The sequence below is a fragment of the Manis pentadactyla genome, chromosome 3, assembly GCF_030020395.1.
Source record: "Manis pentadactyla isolate mManPen7 chromosome 3, mManPen7.hap1, whole genome shotgun sequence".
In the NCBI taxonomy this organism is placed as follows: Eukaryota; Metazoa; Chordata; class Mammalia; order Pholidota; family Manidae; genus Manis; species Manis pentadactyla.
The window spans coordinates 40,294,937-40,318,802 of record NC_080021.1 but is presented as its reverse complement, the minus strand read 5'-3'; the positions used below and the strand labels follow the sequence as shown (position 1 = coordinate 40,318,802).

The window sequence follows — 23,866 nt, the reverse complement described above, 5'->3', positions numbered from 1 at the left end:
AAAAAAAGACCCTCTGTTCATACATAAATAAATTGAGACTCAAGAAGTAAAATAAATGGCCCTGAATCAGAAAGGCAGTAACAGATCCAAGATTCTACTAAACCAAATCCTACTGAACCAATGGATATATACCAACTGAGGTATTTTTGAAGCAGAATGGTCACTGCAGTTTTAAAAAGAATATGCCAATTAAGAAAAAAATACACAAATATTTACAGATTATGTACTATAAAGTGATTTTCAATATGAGAAATGATAAAGATAAAAATTTAAGAACTATGAATTAAATTATACCTTTAATACATATGTATATTTAAAAAATTATATATGTAAGATGAATCTGATCCAACTGGCCAATTTACTTTTGGGTTACATCACTATTGCATTTATTTCAAAACACATTTATTCATCCCAAACAATAATGTAAACAAAATATGAGCCCACTTTCCCCATATTTTGAAGGATAGAAATTGACATAATATACATAGTAATTTGTGTGTGTTTTTAAAACCTAAGACTCTTCCAAAAGTAGGTTGTATTTTCTTTAAAAGAATTTATAAAAATCAAGAAGCACATATATCACAACTGGAATTTTAAAAATTTATTTGTACAAACCAAAGTCAGATTTAAAGGTACTTTTAAGACTACCCAAAATACATGTTCAATTAAACATAAGGAATTTAAGCTTAATTATTAATTCAACAAACATTGGCTAAGCATCTCCTTCAGGCATTATATTTCAAAGATGATATAAAAGGAGAAATTATTCAAGTGGGTATAATATAGATACTCACTGAAATAAGTAAGTTGTCATCAGTTAGAAGGCACTGTTGGTAGTACTATAGAGCTAGGAGGTATGATACTTTATTTTTAAAAATAACATAATAGAAAACTAGAATTTAAAGTTTCTACTGTAATTAGAGATTTTAAAAAAATAAACATAAAAATGTTCCAAAGTCTAAATCAGTGGTTTTCAACTAGGGATGATCTGGTAATGTTTGGAGATATTCTGGGTTGGCACAACTGGGGAGGTGCTACCAGTATAGAGCAGGTGGAGGCCAGGGATACTGTTAAACAGCCAACAGGGAGCAGTACAGCCCTCCACAGCAAAGAGTTAGCTGGCCAAAAATACAAATGATGCTTAAGTTGAGAGACCCAGCCTAAAGTGATTTAAGTGATTTAATGTGATTTAATAAGCACTAATTTCTTCTCTGAAAGACATGATGACACATAGGTGTATTTTTATAAATGTTAAAAATCACAGATAGAACAAAGATTATACACTTCACATAAATTTGCCACATTACTAGGTATTTATAATTACAAAAATAAAAAATGGCAATTTTTTGTGAATAGCATTATAACAAACTTTCTTAGATGAGCAGTGACTTTTACATTTCTGTGATTTTACAGTGGAGATATTTCCTTCATCTTTTTAACAAGTAATTAATGAACATGAATTTTATATGTATTGGAATAAAAATTCAGTAATAGCTTACTGGGGAAACAGGCATGTGAACAAAATATTGCAATCAGTGTGACCAATGTTATTACAGAACAAACTGCAGTGGCAGGACAGAAAAGGGAGCAATAACTTCTGTAGCTATTTGGGGGATCAAAAGTAAGAGAAGACTATCAAAGACAGCTGCCCAGAGGAGCCTGATCTGCATGTTTATATCAGAAGACAGGAGAGATTTTACATGTGTCATGCTAAGTAAGGAACTTCTATTTGTCAAAAAACGGGTCTGCCAGTCATCTCTAGACAAGGCAGCACCACAAGAAACTACACATTTTATAAAGATCATTCTGAGGACAGTGGGAGGGTGGCCAGTAAGGAGGACTCTAATTAGGACTTAGATCCAAGGTGGTGAGAATCTGGAATAGGGGGGGAAACAGAGGAGGAAATTAACTGAAGAGACTGTTAAGAAGAATCAATAGAAACACAGCAGAAGCACAGTCAGAAGAGACTGTTAAGAATCAGTAATCAGTAGCAGCACACAAGCACACTGATGTAAGAACTTGTCTCTAGTAGCAAAAACTGATACTAGCCCATGGTATAGGAAGTCTTGAGGGTAGGCTAAAAGTGAACATGTAAATATTTATAATATAAAAATCACCGTCAATTTACTACATATAATGTGACAATAAAAACTTTAATAAGGTAATTTTTCTTAATTTTATCTTAAGAATAAAACTTACTCTAGAATACTTTAAAATATTGGTGTCAAACTTCAGAGCTCCTATCCTGTAAAGAGATCAGAAGTCATCACAAGAAAAATCTCAACAAACTGAAAATCAACAGCTTTTCTTGGCTCTTTTGAGGCAAGAGGGCAAAGTGCTGGTCCTAAAACTGGAGAAATAGACAGATACAGAGAATCACAGCTTACCAGGAGCACAAGCCAGCAACTGGAGTTCGTTTTAGTTGGAATACTTTAAATATATTTGATCAATTAATTGCTCAAGGCTCAGTGTAGACTAGCTTGAGAATTCAAAACTTCAAGTGCATCTTGTCTTAAGGCAGGGGCCCCCACATTCTTGAGTTTTACTTCCAGGAGCTGCACCAGGTTCTCACTGTAAAGACCAGAGAAAAATCCCCTCCTGCTTCTGGTAGAAGGAGGGGTAAAGTAACCATTTTAGAATACATCCAGAATTCTCTGTTCCTCCTTTAGGGAAACGTTTTACCAGAGCCTAACAGACTGGTGTTTTACCAAAGCCTATACTGCCTGCAGGAAGGGAAATACCCCATGCAGGCTCACTAAAAGGCTGAAATACAACCATATAAGTGCTGTCCTGCCACACTACATCACCAAATCAATAGTACTCCTGCATAACAGGTAACTGGGATTTCAGCTAAAAGAACTGCAAGCCTCAGACCCTATTAAGGAGTCTTTAGGAAAACCAAAATGGAGACAAAAACAAGAACACAGAGGAGATTTCAGTCTCCAATACCACGGTTACAACAAACAGTAAATAGAGCCTAACTCCTAGCCAGATAAACATGAAACCTCACACCAAAGGCCCATATATATCAGTTCCTATCATTTGCTATATGTCTTATGTTCAACAAAATATTATGAGGCATGCTAAAAGACAAAACAAAAACCCCACAATCTGAAAAGACAAAGCAAGCATCAGCACCATCAGAAACAGACTCAGATATGACAGGGACTTTGGAATTAACAGATCAAAATTTAAAATTATTAACATGTTAAGTGATCTAATAAAAAAGTGGACAATATGTAAGATTAGGTGGGTAATGTAAGCAGAAAAATGGGAATTATAAGAAAGGATCAAAGAAATGCTAGAAACTGAAAACAGAAATAAAGAATGCCTTTGATGTGGGCTTATCAATAGACTAGACACAGATGAGGAAAGAATCAGTGAGCCTAAAGAGAGGTCAGTAGAAAATTCCAAAACTGAAATGCAAAGGAAAAAAAAAAAACAACGAGTAAAATATCTAACAACTGCAGAACAATTACAAAAGGGGTAACATGTAATGGAAATAACAGAAGAAGAAAGAGAAAGGAACAGAGGAAATATCCGAAGTAATAATGATGGACAGTTTTCCAAAAAGAACAACAGACACCAAACTAAGCAGTAGTAGTTTGATCCAGGAAGCTCAGAGAACACAAGCAGAATATATACCAAAAAATCTATACCTGGACATATATTTGAATTGCAGAAAATCCAAGATAAAGATAAATCTTGAAAGATGCTGGGGGACAAGATCAGAATTACATTCAACTTTTCTTCAGAAACCATGCAAACAAGAGGAGAATGCAGTCAAGAACTGAAGTGTTGAAAGTATAAAAACACTATGTTAGAATTCTGTATCCAGTGAAATTATCCTTTAAAATTGGAGGAGAAATAAGACTTTCTAAACAAAACAAAAATTGAGAGAATAGGTCTCCAGTAGATCTACCTTACAAGAAATGTTAAATGAAGTTCTTAAGAAAGAAAATGATATAGGTCAGACACTTGGATATACATAATGAAGAGCATTAGAGAAGGAATAAATGAACATAAAATAATGTTTTATACTTCTTATTCTTAACTGACCTAACAGAAAACAGTTTGTTCAAAATAGCAATAGCAATAATGCATTCAGTGATTATAGCTTATGCATAAGTGAAATGAATTGATAGCAATGGGATATATGGGGCAGTATGAAGGAATTGGACACACTCTCTTATAAGGTAACTGTACTAACCATGAAGTGGTATAGTGTTATTTGAAAGGGTCTTATTATTTGTAAATGTATGCAGCAAACTCTAGAGCAACCAATAAGAAAGTTTTAAAAAGCGGTATAACTGATAAGCTACGAGAGAAAATGGAATCACATAAAATGCTCAATTAAAACCAAGAGAAGGCAGAGAAAGAGCGGAATACAAAAAAAAAAAAGAAACAAAGAACAAGGGCAAAGAATGGAAATCAGTCACAAACTTCATAGGCCCTATGTAGGGTGGAGCAGTGTGGCAGCAGAGAAAACTACAGGCTTCAAGTGCATTAGAAGAAAACCACGGTTTTAGAAGAAAAACCACTGCTTTAGAAGTGTGCCTCTTCATGCTTTCCCCCTTTAAAATGTCTGACTCTACAGAATCGGGAATGGCAACTTCTACTCTGAAAATACTTCCTGGGACTGTGTTAGAGTGGAAGTCCAGTGCTTCCAGTCTTATAATCCAGGTCATAGTCCTTGGAGCTTCTGAGGCCTGAGGCCTACAGATGGTGAAAGTTCGTCCACCCAGGTCATTTCTTACACATTCTCCTTTCCCTCCAAGAAAGAGGAAGGGAGGGTGTAACTCCAGTTAGTATGAGGAATTTTACCTTTTAAAGCTCTTCTCTTACCACCCTAACAGTATATCTCAAAGGGTGGTCTGTGAAACACCTGCATTAGAATCATTTGGACTATCTGAAGAGGGGGGAGATTCCTGGGCCCTGCCCTAGGCTACTGAATCAGATTCTCAGAGAGTGAGCCCAGGGATAGGAGCTGCTAGCAAATGTCACAGGTGAGTACTCCACACCTAATGTCTGAGAACCACTGTTTTAATATATGTTTCCTTTGGAGTTAGGGGTAGGGGTGGGGTAGGGAAGGCTCTTCCCTTCATGTTCTGGGTCACTTTGCTGCTAGGAATATTAGTCTCTTAACCACCTGAATATATCTGCTAACCAAATATAGTAAATGTTCAAGGAGTATTTGTTGAAAGATTACTTGAGGAATATAATATACTTCAAGGTCTGTGTAAGCAAAATATTTTGATTCTTCTAACCTAGACAGAAGTCGTTTTATTCTAAGTAAGTTTTGAAAAGTTTTAGTCTTGTATGTCATGTATATAGAATAGTTGTTATTTTGAAACTATGGAAGTAAAACAAGCCAAACTTTATTTGGATGGTAGGCTTGCTTTACGCATACTATCAAAAAATCACTTGAGCTTCCATGTCAGCTAAATTTGGTTTAAAGAATTCCTGCAAAAGAAAAAAAAATGGTTGAAACATAAACAGCTAGATAAAGTATAAATCCAAAACCACAACAAATAACCTTACACTTTGTAATAAAGATCAAAAACATTGACAGATGTTGTCAGAAAAACCTAAATGTTTGAGGTGCTGTGAGGTCGGTGTAAGGGGTGGGGGAACTGGCAGAAAGTGCAGAGACAGGGATACACCAGGAGAAAAATGAGATGAGCAGGCTAAGAACATGAAGTCCTGCTCATCAAAACTTTCCAAGAACCAGAAAGCTACGGATTTTGAGAAACAAAAAGCTAAGCTGCAAGATGGAAGAGAAAGGGGATTTTTACTGAGTTCTTCAAGAATTAGGTCAATACACTATGCATATACACATGCACACACACACACACACATACACATAGACATATGTAGGTATGTACACTATACTGCTATGTTACTTTGTAAGGGCATTGTTAAACTCAAACATTAGTATCCAATCAAAATTGTATAATCACCCAAGTATCTGTATGAGAGAAGGACCCCCGCTTGATTTTTAGTTACTTATTTTCAGTTCATTCCTATATTTCCAATTAGGGAAAATAAAGCTTGGAAAAATTCAGGAAACTGAGCTAGAGCCCATTCTTCCATACATGTTCTTTGTAGAAGAGGAGAATTGGTAAGGAGTAAATAAAAGCAATAAATGATTATTCCTTAGAGGCCTTCCTTTTCAGGAGACATTCATTCAGAAGGGAGACAAGATGTTTCTTCCCTCAATTTGTTAGTGTGTTGTGTGAGTGTGTGCACTTTGTGTGTGTGCATTTGTAGTTGTGCATGTTCAAGAGTGTGCATGTTGGAGGGATATAGATGGGACTGATCGACCTTCTGTCTATGGCTTACCTTCACCTGTTAGCTGCAGGGTATGCACTCACATGGCAGCTGTCACTTTGGAAATGGGATGAGGCATTAGGTATATGTCTTAGTCTTTCCTCTTGAAAGAGGAGAAAGAACAGATGGAAAGAGAGACATAGGACACTCAAATACACACACACACACACACACACACACACACACACACACACACAGAAATTCACCTAACTTGGGGGCATGCAGTTGGCAAGGAATCAGTCCTCATTGCTTCCTGCCCTCTATATCCTGAATGGCTAGGTGAGAGGAAGAACTCTAACAATAAGGAAGAAAACTGAACACAGACTATCACTTGAAACTCACTATGGATGTTGTGGGAAGATTGCGTCTTTTCCAAAGGCACAGCTGAAGCAGTAGACTTAAAGTTTGTACAAGATGGTGTGGCTGCATAAAAAAAGAGAAATCAGGAAAACAGTGAAGTAATTATCAGCAAAATTCTTTAAAATTACTCTGTGATAGATGATAACAAGGGAATCCTGTAAGCAAAAATTACCTGTAAACAACTTTTTTTCCAGTTCTTCTTGAATTTTAAGAAGAATCCTTTCCTGTTCTAAGGCTTCTATGTATTTTGAGTAACACCAAGTGGGCTATAAAAACAATTTTCAAAGTTAATTTTAGGAATATTTGCACCAGGAAATAAACTGAAGGCAAGATGGCTAATATAAGCCTCTTCATTTAAACCTTTTATTGAAGTATAACACATGTAAAAAAATGTGTACACATCATAAATTTATAATTATATGAAATTTTACAAATAGAAGTTACCCACTTACTGAAGTTATAAAACTTATCCACTTTTAATTGGATACTATAAATTACTGATCTATCTTACATAAATATTTTAATAATATGAAGCAAAGGTACTTCTATATCCTTGAACTAAATTTTTCAATCCCATGGCCCCAGGTTAGGAGAGGGAACAGGGGTGTGAGAATGAGGATGCACTATCTCTTAGTAAATCAATGTTGCAAAAGCCTTAGAGGTTCCTTGGCAGCTATTCAGTCACCTTTATATATTCAATTTAATTATGATCAGGAAAGACCCAAGTTTTGTGGGGGGAGGATAGTTTTATATTCGGATTCATTACAGTTCTTCAATGTGCAAAACCTATCTGAAACAGACGCATATCCTGAACATCCACACTGGCACAATGGCTGTTGTATTACTTTACCAATGTCTACACTTTGAACAGGAACAATAATTTATATTTATAAAATACCTTTGGTTTCCAAAAGCTTTTTGGATTTTTACAAAAATCTTGACACACATGACAGGATATCATCATCATCATGACAGGATGTTCCTTTTTCTCTCCCTTTTTCTTTTTAACAGATAAGGAAACAGGCTCAAAGGAGATTGTGATTTTTTTTCAGACTTCAAGGTAATACTGACTTATAGGTGACAACAGTAAAAGTTAGAAGCCTAGTATCTCTAATTTCACATTTCCCCCTTTATTTTGATACCATGTTTCTGCAATTAAATGCTATTAATATGATAATGAATATACTTCCAAATGGCATTCTTACGTATCATACACTTTTAGATATGTCTTTTTCAATATGTGGTTCCACAAATTTGGACATTTCTCTAATAATAACTTCATAGACTGTTATCTTAGTTGGGTAGTTGAATTTATTTGACTAACCTAAATATAAAAGTTTGCTTCTCAAGCTAGTATTATCCTAAGGTGCAAATACTTTTACTACATTAAAGTTATAAAAAATGGACATGAAATTTAAGGGCAGTGATATTAACATACAAGCTACAAACATATAAACTTTAAAACTGTAAAGTATTAGTTGACAGTCATGTATGGGCCAATTGTATGATCACTTCAAAAATTGAAAAATTGAGACTAAGCATTTGACATTCTTCTTTCTTCCTTTAACCCAAGATACATCAACCTATACCCATTTTACCTTGTTCTGTATCTGCCTTAGTCTCTCTTTTCCAATAAGATTGTCATTTCAACTTCTTCCTCAAATCTTCATATGTATCAACAAATTATTTCCCTTGATTATATTGTCCAGTATCAGCTGAAATCTTAACGTTCTCTGAAGGCTTAAGGAAATTCCCTTCTAATCCTTGCAGTATTCTAAGTTTGGCCTCATCTTTCAAACCAACACACCTCTACTAGTGGGATGCAGTAACTCAGTACTACATTTATAGAAGAGTACCCATGACATCGTTCCAGCTTACCTGTCGGCCATATGCTTGCAGGTCTAACACTGTGTCACTGACTAAAGCAGCTGTTTTGACAGCAGATCCTGAAGTACCTGCATATTGTTTGATTCCATCCTGAAATTACATTAAATTAAATTATTCCAAAAAAGAGGTAATACTATATTATTATAAATGTACAGTTAAAGGGTCATAACATTGTATGGAAGAATATTTTGTGGTGAGTACCACACCTGAGGTTTCAACAACCCAATATCACCAATGCAACATCATCTGCTGTTATATCTTTAATTTATTTTAATATAAAAACATTTAAAATTAAATGAGAGAAATTATGAAGTAGAATGTAAAAATCACCCTCAAATTCTAGCACCCAAGTAAAACCACTATAAACATTTCCACAAACATCCATCCAAACTTACTAGGGAAATGCATAGATATGATCTATAATTTTAATGTTTATATTTTATTACATAAATTTCATTCAAACAGAATCACACTATGTGTGCTCTTTTTAAATCTGCTGTTTTGTGCAAAATTCTGTGAAAATGTTTCTATGTGAGTAAATATAGAAGGGGAATGTAAGGAGCAGGGACTTTGTACCATTCACCAAGAATGCCTACTGCAGATACGTAGAACACACTGAAGTATTTACTGGATGGTGAAATAAATTAAATACATCATCATTTTCAATTGATGAATGGTCTTATGCACTCAAATATGTGTTGAACGATAAAAGAATAACCTACATTATCATTTCAACAGTTGAATAACATTCTAGTAAAGGGATGTACCATACATAATTTAATCAATGCCCACTCTTAGAAATTTAGGTCACTTAAAATTGTTACTATCATAAATGATGTTGTATAAACACATCTGCACATTTTTCCAATTCTTTCCCTTAGAAAAAAGTTCTAGAAGTGTACTTGCTGGGTTAAAAAGAATGAACATTTTAAACAATGTATGTTGTCAAACTGCCCATCAGAAATAAAGTACCATTTTACACTTTTTTCCAGTAACACATGAGTTTGTAGGCCTCTTTTTCATACTTCTATCATAATTTTCTTCAGATTACCCCCATTCCATTTGATTCCTTTATAATAATAAGGGGTGAGGGATATATTTGACATTAGTATTTTTGTTATAAAGTAATACAATTACAGGATTAATAAGATAATAACTAACATCTGCTTTGTGATGTGCACTGTGCTTCACACATCTTATTTAATCCTACCCCACAGTGTAAGTCCTATTACTATCTCCATTTTACTGGGGAAAAAATGAGGTTTTGAGAAGTGAAGGTGTTTGCCTAATGCACTAATACTAATAAGTGGTAAGCCAGGATTCAAGACCAGGCTGCCTAACTCTAGAGACAGTACTTCTATCCAATATGCTGCACTGTCTCAGACCAAATAGCACTTTACAGTTTACAGGCCTTTCCTACATATCATTTCAATTAACCTCTCTAAAATGTTGTGAGATTAGTATTATGGCCATTAGTTGATAGATGAAATTGAAACTAACAAAGTTAAGAGTCATATGACCATAGTTACCTAAGGAAATTCAACACTTTTCACAGTAACTGATTTTTTTAAAGTATACATTTTTATGTTACAAAAAAAACCATGGTTTTCCTACACTCACTTTTCCCAATATTTCCTCATATGTTTTTGCTGACAATAAAGTTTTGGAACAAACATTGACTAAACTGGTCTTCCTTACCTTACATTTCCACATTAAAATAAATACATATGTGGAATTTGTAGTTAACTGTAAGTGATGACGTATGTTTACTGTACATAATAAGAATATTCAAAAGTAGAATTCCTTTCTTCTCTTCAGGATTATTCACCCTGTGAAAGGGTTGCTTTCCAAATGCCAATGTTTACATCTAATCCTGTTAGCAGTTACCACTTAACAAATATGGACAGATGAAAAAATCAACTAAGGAAAGTTACATTTCCATAATTGAAGTATTATATGGATGAGATAAACATACATCCTGAATTCTCTGGAGAAGTAGCAATTTATTCTTTGCTCTCCTCATACCATGTCCAATTTTTGTTTCAGACAATATACTAACCATATATCTAAGAAAGAGAAAATACTTGGCACTACATTCAGAAAGCTATGAAGTAGTTCCCTAGAGTTTGGGGTACAGTAAGACATCTTCTGTATATGTTCCTCACTTCTATATTTACTTATTCAAGAATTATATATTTAAAACATTTGTGAAAATCCAACTTTTTAAGACTAACTCAAATTTGCCTTTTTTTATGAGGCACCTTCCTTTCCCCCTGAAATAATTGTTTATTTTCTGTGATCTGTTTTTTGTTTATATCATTTTCAGTTACATGCACATGTGTACATATCTATCTTATACTATGTGTAAATTATATTCATAATCCTTGCATATCTAGTAGGGATCAATATGTAGTGGATGATCAATAAAAGCCCATGTAGTAGATGTTCAATAAAAGTCTAGTAAAAAAAAGGAAGAAAAGATTAAGACAGAATGTTCTGGTGAGAGGCTATTTAGGCCACATAAGTAGAAAATGCAGCAGACCTATGTTAGACTCATCTGATTGGGGAAGTTATTACATGTAACAGGTAATAACAGAAACGAGCTCTAAGCATACATAAGTTAGGCAACACTCTTTTCTTCCCCTAATCAATCCTTCAAATATCTTTCCTTCCTGAGCCTATAATTTAGGATCACATTTATGCAGCTTAGCTGGATACGGATTTGTCTTAAGGGACTGGAGTTGGCAAATGTGAGGATTTTCATTTAGTGAACTCCGTTCTTTGTCAGATTACATAGATGGGCCAGATGCAGAGTTGGCTTGAGGGAAAAATCAAATTTGGTATCATTTGATCTGTCATTTATTACTTAACCCAATGGGAAGGGAAATAATTGTAGAAATTTTTTAAAAAGCCAAAATAATTGTATTTAACTTAATGTTTCATTTATATGTGAGTATGAATTTTCCCATGGTTACAGAATTCATAATACATCAACAAAATATGTGGAGCCACATTGTGAAGAGCTGATTCAGGATAAGCAAGCTATTGCAGGCACTTCCTCTGTTTTCTATCTCCCGTGTCTTCCCTGATTCCCACTATATTGGAAATACCCTCAACCTCCAGATGATAGAAAACGTCAATCAAAGATAAACTTCTGAAAGTCTGATCTATTTTTTCTGTAGCATCACTCCTGTGAAAATGTTAAATATTAAATATGTACAGAAATATTTATAACACACGTAAGATATGAATACTATCAGTACCACCAAAGCTTAAGAAATATTATTAGGACATGTAATTAAGAATATAAAGAAAATGCCACATCTAGATGGGTAGGAAGGGCAGAGATGCAGCTTGGTTAGGGCCCACACCAACAGCACAGAGACCAATAAGCAGGAGGGATAACAACCCTAGAGGACTATCCTGAGGAATGAGAGGGTCTAAGCCCCACACTGTGTTCCATAGCCTGGAGCACCTGCATTGGGAAGACAACCCCCCATAGTATCTGACATTGAAAACTGATAGGGCTTATGTCCGGGAGAGCTGTAAGCCCTGTCAGGGAAACTGAGACCCCATTCCTAAAGAGCACCTACATAATCTCACTTGCTTTGAGCCTCAGTGCAGAAGTAGCAGTTTGAAAAGCACCTGGATTACACCTAAAAGTGATACACTGACTAATTTTAGGGCATGTGCTAGAGGGGCAGAGATCTGCTGGAACACTCTCCAAGGACAAAAGCAGTGGCAGGTGCCTTTCTTTTTGTGTGTGGTACTTTACCTTTTTTAGCCCTGTGCTGGAAGGGCCATTTCTGACTATCTATCTTTTGCACTAATACCATTCAACCCCACACTGGCATTCCCCTGTGGACTTGCTCCAAACCAACCAATCCACCTGACCTGGAGCCTCTCCCAAGTTGCTTGCCACCCTGCCACTCCTGGCAAGTAACCCCTGGTGGACACCGAATACCCTCCCAGGCCCTGCCTGAGGGAGCCAGCCTCATATGCTAGTATTGCTACAACAGTCACAGTCAGACCTCACAGCAGTCTCCATCAAAGGCCTGCCCTGCCCACCAGTGTGCCTGTATCTGTCAGGCTGTGATGACATCAAATGTACTAAAATTCACATTATTGGGGTCCCAGAAGGGAAAGAAAACCTATTTAAAGAAGTATTGGCTGAAAACTCCCCCGACCTGGCAAAAGAAACAGACATCCAAGTCCAGGAAGCACAGGGTCCCAAATAGGATGAACCCAAAGAAGATGCATTATAATCAAAGTGTCAACAGTTAAAGAAAAAAATCTTCAAAGCAGCAAGAGAAAACAACTAGTTACCTACAAGGAAACCCCCATAAGACTATCAGTTGATTTTTCAGCAAAAATTCTTTGGGTCAGGAGGGAGTGGCACAGCATATGCAAAGTGCTGAAAGGAAAAAAACTTACAACCAAGAACAGGTACCCAGCAAGGTTATCACTCAGAATTGAAGGAGAAATAAGGAGTTTCCCAGACAAGCAAAAGCTAAAGAACTCATCAATACCAAAAAAAACTTACAACCAAGAACAGTGTACCCAGCAAGGTTATCACTCAGAATTGAAGGAGAAATAAGGAGTTTCCCACTTGCTTTGAGCCTCAGTGCAGAAGTAGCAGTTTGAAAAGCACCTGGTTTACACCTAAAAGTGATACATTGACTAATTTTAGGGCATGTGCTAGAGGGGCAGAGATCTGCTGGAACACTCTCCAAGGACAAAAGCAGTGGCAGGTGCCTTTCTTTTTGTGTGTGGTACTTTACCTTTTTTAGCCCTGTGCTGGAAGGGCCATTTCTGACTATCTATCTTTTGCACTAATACCATTCAACCCCACACTGGCATTCTCCTGTGGACTTGCAAAAACAACCAAAAACAATAAACAAAATGGTCACATAACACATATCTGTCACTAATTACTTTAAGTGTAAATGATCTAAATGCTCCAATCAAACATAGGGTGGCTGAATAGATTAAAAAAACAAGACCATATATATGCTACCTATTAGGCACACTTTAAATCTAACGACATACACAGAAAGTGAAGGGATGGAAAAAGATATTTCATGCAAATGGAAACCAAAAGCAAGCTGCAATAGCAATACTTATATCAGAGAAATAGACTTTAAAACAAAGACTGTAATAAGAGACAAGGAAGGAAATTACATAATGATGAAAGGTCAATCTAACAAGAGGATATAACACATTTACATATCTATGCACCCAATATAGGGACACTGGAATACATAAAACAATACTGATAGGCCTAAAGGGATAAATTGGCAGTAATAAAATAATAGTAGGGGACTTTAACACCACGCCCCTCCACTTACATCAATAGATAGATTATCCAGACAGAAAATCAATAAAAAAACAATGGTCTTAAACAACACGTTAGACCACATGGACTTATTAAATATGTATAGATTATTCCATCTCAAAGCAGCAGAATACACATTATTTTCAAGTGCATATGGAACATTCTCCAGGATAGATCACATGTGGTCACAAAACAAGTCTCAACAAATTTAAGAACACTGAAATCATACAAGTATCTTTTCTGACCACAATGGTATGAAACTAGAAATCAATTACAAGAAAACTGGAAAAATTACCAACATGTGGAGACCAAACAACAAGCTACTAAACAAGCAATAGGTCAATGAAGAACTCAAAGAGGAAAATAAAGGAAAACTCCAGCAAATGAAAATGGAAGTACAACAGCCCAAAGTCCATACGACATAGTAAAAGCAGTTCTAAGAAGTTTATAGCCCTTCAGGCCCACCGCAAGAACAAGAAAAATCTCAAACAATCTAACCTTACACCTAATGAACTAGAAAAATAAGAAAGTAAGAAAAAAAACCAAAGTTAGTAGAAAGAAGGAGATAATAAAGATTAGAGTGTAAGTAAGTGAAACAGACTAAAAAATAAAATAGAAAGGACCGATAAAATTGACAAATCTTTAGCCAGACTCATGAAGAAAGAACAAAAAGTCAGAAATGAAAGAGAAGTTATAACAAATACACAGAAATTTAAGGATCCTAGGAGACAACTATTAATAATTACATGCCAAAAACTGGGACAACCTAGAAGAAATGGATAAATTCTTAGAAACATACAACCTTCTAGGACTAAATCAAGAAGAAATAGAAAATATGAATTATAAAATTGAATCAATAATCAAAAAACAGCCAACAAAAAATTCCAGGACCACCTAGTCTCATAGGTGAATTCCACCAAACATTTAAAGAAGAGTCATACCTATGCCTTTCAAACTATTCCAAAAATTTGAAGAAGAAGGACCACCTCCAAACACATTCTATGAGGCCAACATTACATTGATACAAAAACCAGACAAAGACTCCACAAAAAAGGAAATTACAGGCCAATATCCTTGATGAACACTGATGTAAAAATTCTCAACAAAATATTAGCGAATCAAATTCAACAATACATTAAAAGGATCATACACCATTATTGAGTGGGATTTATTTCAGGGATGCAAGGATGTTTCAATACTGACAAATCAATTAACACAATACACCACCTTAACAAAAAGGATAAAAATCATGTGGTTATCTCAATAGATGCAGAAAAAAAATTGACAAAATTGAACATCTACTTATAATAAAAACTCTCAAGAAAGTGGCTATGGAGGGTATATAGCTCAATGTAATAAAGACCATATTTGACAATGCACAGCTAACATCATATTCAATAATGAAACAATGAAGACTTTTTTTCTAAGATCAGGAAAAAGACAAGATGCCCACTCTTGCCACTTTTATTTAGCATAGTATTGGACGTCTTAACCATTAGTAATCAGATTAAAAAAACAAGTCCAAGACATCCAAATTGGTAAGTAAGAAAACTGTGATTTTTTTGCAGATTACATGATATTATATATGTACAAACCCCAAAGACTCGACCAAAAAAACTATTCAAATAAATGAATTCAGTAAAGTTGCAGGATACAGAGTTAATATACATAAATCAGTTATTTCTATACACTAATAATGAACTACCAGAAAGAGAAATTAGAAAAAATCCTGCATCAAAGTTGCATTAACAACTGCATCAAAAAGAATAAAATGCCTAGGAATAAATTTAATCAAATTGGTGAAAAACTTGTACTCTGAAAATTATAAAACACTGATGTAAGAAACTGAAGAAGGCACAAATAAATGGAAAGCTGTTCCATGTTCATAGATAGGAAGAATTGATATTGTTAAAATATCTATACTGCCCAAAGCAATCGGTAGATTCAATGCAATCTCTATCAAAATATCAATGGCATTTTTCACAGATCTAGAACAAATAATGTTAAAATTTGTATGGAAATACAAAAGACAGCCAAAGCAATATTGAGAAAGAACAACAAAGCTGGAGGTATTATGTCAAGTATTTGAAATACCTGATTTCAAACTATACTATAAATCTATAGTAGTCACAACAGTGTGGTATTGGCACAAAACAAACATATACATCAGTGGAACAGAATAGAGATTCCAGAAATAAGCCCATGCTTGTATGGTCAATTAATCTTCAACAAAGGAGGCAAGAACATACAATGGGGAAAGGACAACTTCTTCAATAAATGGTGCTGGGAAAACTAGACAACTACATGCAAAAGAATGAAACTGGACCACTTCCTTAGCCATACGCATAATTGAACTCAAAATGGATTAAAGACTTAAATGTAAGACCAGAAACCATAAACTGCTAAAGGAAAACAGGCACTAAGCTCTTGGACATTGGTCTGAACAATATATTTTGGCCCTGTCTCCTCAACCAAGGGCAACAAAAGCAAAAGCAGACAAATGGGACTACATCAAAGTGAAAAGCTTTTGCACAGTAAAGGGAACCATCAACAAAACAAAAAGGCAATATGCTGAATGGGAGGCATTTGGGATATAACCAATAAGTTGTTAATATCCAAAATATATAAAGAACCCACACAATTCAATATAAAAAATCCTATCATAAATGGAAAGAGGACCTGAATAGACATTTTTCAGATGACCAACAGAAACATGAAAAGATGCTCCACATTGCTAATCATCAGGGAAATGCGAATCAAAACCACAATGAGGTATCACCTCACACCTGTTAGATGGCTATTATCAAAAAGACAAGAAATGGCAAGTGTTCTCAAGGATGTGGAGAAAAGGGAACCCTTGTGCCCTGCTGATGGGAATGTAAAATGATGCAGCCACAAGGAAAACAATATGGAGGGTTCCTCAAAAAACTTAAACATAAAACTACCATACAAAACAGTAATGACATTTGAGTATTTACCTGAAAAAAACAAAAACATTAATTTGAAAGATATATGCATCTCTATGTTCACTGCAATGTATTTACAATAGCCAAGATATACAAGCAGCGTAAGTGTCCATCTATAGATAAATGGATAAAGAAGATGTGGTAATTATACACAATGGAATATTATTCAGCCATAAAAAAAACCCTGCCATTAGTAACAACATGATAGATCTAGAGGGTGTCATGCTAAGTGAAATAAGCCAGATGGAAAAAGACAAATACCATATGATTTCATTTATTTGTGGAATATAAAAACAAAGCAATACAAAATGAATAAAACTTCAGTAGACTCACAGGCACTGAGAAGTGACTGGTGGTTACTATAGGGGAAGGGTTGGGGAGGGTGGCTGAGGAGAATGAAGGGGATAAAGGGGCACAAAAATCTCAATCATAATATGAGTTGGTCATGGAGATAGTAATACAGCATGGAGAATATAGCCAATGATTCTGTAACATCTTCCTATGTTGACAGATAGTAACTGCACTAGTGGGGGTGAGGATTTAAATTATATGGATAATTGTTGAACCACTGTGTTGTGTATCTGAAACCAATATAATATCAATGATACTTCAATTAAAAAAAAGATGCGGTACATATACACAATGGAATATTACTCAACCAATGAAATTTTGTCATTTGTGACAACAAGGATGGACTTAGAGGGTATTATGCTAAATCAAGTAAGCCAGACAGAGAAAGGCATATACCTTATGATTTAACTTATATGTGGAAGCTAGAGAACAAAGCAAACAAGAAAAAAACAGAAACGATCTTACAGATACAGAGAACAAACTTGTAGTTGACATGGGGGAAGAGGGTTGGAGGGATGGGCAAAATAGGTGAAGCGGATTGAGAGGCAAAACTTCTAGTTATAAAATAAATAAAACATGGGTATACAATGTACAGCATAGGGAATATTGTTAGTAAGATGTAACAACTTTGTATGATGACAGATGATAGCTAGATTTACCATGGCAATTACTTCACAGTGTATATAAATGTTGAATCATTATGTTGTACATCTGAAACTAATATAATATTGTATGTCAACTACATTTCAATTTAGAAGAAGAATAAAACAGAAAATGAGAACTCCAACATTTTGGTTGATGACAGTACTCTCTGAAATAGCCAATCCTGAATCAGTGCAAAGCTGTAACATAGGTGCCCAAAATTAATTACATATTCCTACACAAACATTTGCATGTATGAAAATAAGACTCCAAATCATAAATGCGGAAATTGAGGACAGAAATAGACAAAAATTATAAAATGGAAAATGTAAAAATGATAGTTTACTGTATTTAAAAAAGATTGAAGAAAAAAGCAGAAATCTTTCAGGAATGAAGCTCTAAGGTGCCAAGGGAGATTTGCTGGATAGATAGGGGATTTATATATACATTTTATACACACAAATATATATACACATATATACACACACTTTCTGTTTGATCACATATATATGTAAGACATATAAATCAGAAAGAAAGTTTATATATACACACACATATATATAAGTCCATCCCCAAACTTGGCAAAAAACATAAACCTACGGACTGAAGAATGTGAACAATCTTCAAACAGAATAAATATGAAGGAATCCACTCAAGGCATAATCAAAATTCTGAAAAAAGGACAAAGGAAAAATCTTGAAAGAAGTAAGGGCAAAATAATACCTTACCTATAGAGAAGAGATAGGATAAAATAATAAATCTTGGAACATCAGGAAGAACAATGGAAAAAGCAAAAATATTGGTAGCAATAGACTTTTCTTCTCCCCTTGAGTTTCTAAGTTTAATGGTTGGAGCAAAAGTTATAAAACTGTCTAATGTGGATCTCTATATTTGTTGAGGAAATATTTAAGATAATTATAGGCAGGTGAGGGAAAAGGGATTTAAGGGGAGGTAGTTTCTAGACTCTACCCAAACTGGTAAAATGTCAACACCAATAAAGTGTGATGTGTGTATATAATGTAGTATCTAAGGCAACCACTAAAACATCTAAACAAAGATACAGCAAAACGAAATTCTAAAAAATGTGCAAGTAATCCACAAGAATGAAAGACAAAAGAAACAGAAAAAAATGAAACACAGAAGGAACAAAAAATAAAATGGCAGACTTAGCAACTAACATACCAATAATTACATTGAAGATAAATACACTGAATACAGCCATTAAGAGACAAGAGATTGACAGTATAGATTAAAAAACAAAAAACCATGACCCAAATATACGCTGTTTATGAGAAACTTAATTCAAATATAATGACATAGGTAGTAAAATAAAGGGATGGAGAAAGATACACCATGCAAACATCAAAAGAGAGTTAAGCTGGTTCTGCAGCTTTGGAGAAGTCTGGCAGTTCCTCAAAAGGGTAAACATATAGTTACCATATGAGCCCACAATTCAATTTCTAGGTCCTAAGAAAAATGAAAACATATGTTCACACACAAAGTTGTATGAGAATGTTCACAGCAGCATTATTCATAATAGCCAAAAAGTGGAAACAACCCAAATGTATATCAACTGATAAATGGATAAACAAAATGTAGTATAGGCATAGAGTGGAATATTATTTGGCCATAAAAAGAATGAAATGTTGACAAATGCTACAACATGGATAGGCCTTGAAAATATTAGGCTAAGAGAAAGAACTCACAAAAGGCAACATATTGTATGATTTAATTTATATGAAGTATCCAGATATAGAAAATAGATTAGTGGCTTCCAGGGGATTGAGGGGACAGAAATGGTAAGTGGTTGTTATTAGGTATAGAGTTTCTTTTGGGGGTGATGAAAATGCTCTAAAATTAAGTAGTAGGATGACTGCATAACTCTGAATATACTAAAACTACAAAATTGTATGCCTTAAAAGTGCAAATTTTATGGTATATGAATTAAATTTCAATAAAGCTGTTATTAAATAAAGATACTCAAACCAAAGCAAAAAGAAGAAAGCAGGAGTGATTAATATTAGCAAATATTCCTATTTATTGTATTCGATCAAAACAGGAAACAACAGAAATGTCCTCCATGAGTGAATGGTTAAGCTGTGCTACAGATGTGCCAAGAAACACTACTCAGTGATAAAGAGGATGAACTATGGACATACAAAACATTTGGGATGGATCTCAAGAGCATTTAGGTTGAGTGAAAAAAGCCAGTCTCAGAAAGTCACATACTGTATAATTCCATTTATATAACATTCTCAAAATAATAAAATTACAGAAATGGGGAACAGATTCATGGCTGCCAGACATTGGGGATAATAATGGGGTTGGGTGGATGGATGACAGTCACTAAGGAGAGCACTGTGGTATATCTTGAATATAGTGTTCGGGTTACTTGAATCTGCATATTTGATAAAATGACATATAATTATGCACACACATTGTACCGATGTCAAGTTTCTAATTTTACTATTGTACTACAGTTAATGTAAGATGTAGCCATTGGGGGAACCTGGGTGAAGGGTTCATGGGACTTCTCTACAGTCTTTGTAACCTCCTGTGAATATTATTATTTCAAAATAAAAATTTTTCTAAAAAACCATAAATACCACAACAATAGCATTGTTTTACATATGAAATACTTTGGAATAAACTTCACAAAATACATCAAAGACCTGTCATCAAAAACTACAAATCACTGCTGACAGAAATTAAAGAACTAAGCAGAGATACACTGTGTTCATGAATTAGAAAACACAATATTGTTATGCTGTCAATTATCCCCAAACTGATTGTAAGTTCATTATAAACCTGATCAAAATATATGAATAGTCAGTTAACATGTAAAAAATTGCTCCACCTTACTAATAATTAGGAAAATATAAATAAGTACATTAGCATGACGACATACTGTTTGTCATCATCATATTGGCAAAAATTTCAGTCTGAACAACATACCAAATGTGGAAAAGTAGTAGTCTCATATACTGCTGGTAGAAATGTAAAATGACACATTCACCAGAAAAACAAGATAATAGCATCGACTCTACTAAAAACACACATACTCTTTAATCAGCAATTCCAAAGAAATTCTTAAACGTGAATTTGGAGACATTTACAGGAATGCTGTCGGCAGCGCTGTTTGTAAAGATGAAAACTGAAAACATATCCAATGAGAGACATAATTAAATAAAAATAGTATATTTATTTGTACAATGGAATAGCATGCAGCACTTACATTGAATAAACTAGATATAAGTATAGCAATATGGGTAGAATTAAAAGACAAAGTTGAGTTTAAAAAGCAAGATATAGAAAGATGGTACACAGTATGCACTGAGGTCAGAATTGTGTCCCCCAGCCAAAAAATTCATAGGTTGAAGCCCTAACTTCCGGTGTGATTGTGTCTGGAGATAAGGTCCATAAGAGGTAATTAAGGTTAAATGAGGTCATATAGGTGGGGCCTTCATCTGAAGGAACTGTGACCTATAAGAAGGGAGAGAGAGAGATCTCCTTACCTCTCCACCTGAGGGCACAGCAAGAAGGAAGCCATCTACAAGCCAGGGACAGAGCTTGCATCAGAAACCAAATCAGCTGGCACCTTGATTTGGGATTTCCAGCCTCCAAAATTGTGAGAAAATAAATTTCTGTTGTTTAAGCCACCCAGTTTGCAGTACTTTGTTATAGTAGCCCAAGCAGACTAATATAATATGGTACCATTTATGTAAGTTAAATACATATCAAAAAGTGCTTTGTATTGTTTATGAATATTCAAGTATAAAACAGTTACATTTAAAAAGAGCTGGAAGAATGTACCTCAAACTTAATGGTTGCTTTTGGGGATGGGAAGGGTAACAGAACTCATGGCTAGAGTTAAGAGACTTTACTCTTTCTGCAACATTTTATTTCTTAAGGAAAAAAAGCAAATTTTGACCTGTGTGAATATGAATGTTCATTATATTACTTTTGTATCTTTCAATATCTCTTAAATTTCTTCTAAAAAATAGAATAGACATAAGCTTATAAATAAAATACATTACATGGGAGCAGTTACCCCTTTTGACCCAAAGAAAATAGATAAATATAGAGCTAGGTGAATGGACGAAAGAATGGACAGACCAACAAATAGGCAGGCTGGGCAATTTATGATTTATATTCTCAAATTTCAGTCAGTGTATCACTCTGTAACAGTAATACTGAAAATGCTACCACCGGTACGTAGTATTTTTCATTTACCCATTCATTCATTCATTCCTCATTTATTCAGTAAACAATGATTAATAATTGAGCATGTACTGGACACTGTATAAGGGCTTATGAGACACAAATAAGACGAGGACTGCAGTCCAGTGAGGATGACAGATGCAAAAGCTTATTCACAAGACAACATAAAGCATTCTCCAAGAGGGGTAGGAATGTTACTACAGTGGGTGCAAGCTGCTTGTGTTGCCTAGCAGCATCAAGGAAGCTTTCACATAGAAAAGATAGCATTTGAGATGAATTCGGAGAAATTCAAACCAAGTCTGAAACCTCTGACTGCAAGGCTTAAAAGCCAGTAAAATGTGTATTTTATAACTTTCCTGTACTTTCCCCCAGACTAAATTCATCTATAAATCCATACGTATCACATACTTTTTAAAAGTCTGATTAAACCCAAAATGAGGCTTGTCTCACCTTTGAAAATTTTTCATCTTCTATGACTGCCAATTTCTTTTTCTGCTTATTATGTTCTTGTCTTCTCTCTAAAACACTCATAATTTTTTCATCAGTTAAGTTCTTCCTAAACTCACAGAACTGAGGCCAAAATTTAAACAGAACCCCAAAAATTGTCATCTGTGTAAAAAACAAAGTATGTCTCAGATTACAATTTTATACAAATGTACCAATTTAAACTCTAATTCACCATAATAATGGATTAACTATTCTATCTTTAATATACAGCATGTTTCCTCCAACTTATTGTCTCCAGACATCTTGGTATAGTTTAGCTCAGCACATGCTTATCATCAGTGCTTTTTATTACCAAGGAGAAGTCTTTCTTTAAAAAAGCCATACACTTAAAAGTCACTTTATTCTTTATGTATCCCTAACCAATTGACTGTATTAATAAAGAATCCATTAGGTCTTTTTAAATAAGAAATTTATGTTTTCTTTTAAAACATATACTAGTTGCTCTGCCACACACTCTGTTGCTGTATGCAAGTATTCCAAATATTCAGTTCATCAAGAGGAACTCCTCTCTGCCCCCTCTTTCTTGCTTTTAGAGAAAGGAAATACCATTTTGCCTCTGGAAAAGCTCTTAAACAAAGTTGAAGATCTAAGAATAAATCTTGAGTAACTTTTAAATGATATAATCTCTCTTTTATGTGAAAGCAAGAAGAGTAACATTTAAGAAGCAGAGTGGTATCCTGGACAAATGTTTTCTATGAGGACACTTTACATTAAGTGATTAATTGTGATATTTATAGAGCTAAGAATTGTTGCTCAAACCCATGCCAAGTTTTTCCATTAGTTCCAGAGGCATACATTACTTCCAAGAAGGTAGGACTTGCCATATCAGATCAAGTTCAACATCTTGTTGCTGGGAACAGCCTTTACCTAATGCCCTGGCAATAAAGGAACCATCCCATTAGGCTCCAAGCCAACTCTTCAAGGGAAAAGAGGAATTTTTAACAAGTAAATGCTGCAACAGAGTCCTGAGTTGGTGCATTTCATTGCTCTTCATTTCTGTACATGAATACTATTAGTAATTTCAAAATTATTTACTCTTTTTAAAATGTAATTTTGTCATTGAATTCTGTAGCCTCTTGGGATTATGAATATAAAAGCTAGAGATACTTTAATGAAATGTAGCCTTTTAAAACATTTGCATTTACATCTACTTGCTATGTACTTAATGAAGTAATCCCCTGTCCCATGTAGTTTTTATATGAACTTAAATTTAAATACTTCTCCTCCTCTATTTACCAACTATTGACCCTACTTCTCAGGTATTTCT

At 34.6% G+C, this 23,866-nt stretch overlaps 1 protein-coding gene across 1 annotated transcript in view; it reads right to left on the bottom strand.

Annotated features, from left to right (window-relative positions):
- Positions 1–291: 291 nt before the first annotated feature.
- Positions 292–23,866, bottom strand: part of RGS22 (regulator of G protein signaling 22) — a 168,083-nt gene continuing 144,508 nt past the window's right edge. Inside the window, exons 23-27 of the mRNA XM_057497863.1 lie at positions 22,543–22,701; positions 8,569–8,667; positions 6,863–6,956; positions 6,673–6,753; positions 292–5,463 (exon numbers count right to left, since the gene is read on the bottom strand). Of these exons, the coding sequence (XP_057353846.1) occupies positions 5,453–5,463; positions 6,673–6,753; positions 6,863–6,956; positions 8,569–8,667; positions 22,543–22,701 (444 nt within the window). The 3' untranslated portion in view covers positions 292–5,452. The remainder of the gene's footprint in view (positions 5,464–6,672; positions 6,754–6,862; positions 6,957–8,568; positions 8,668–22,542; positions 22,702–23,866) is intronic.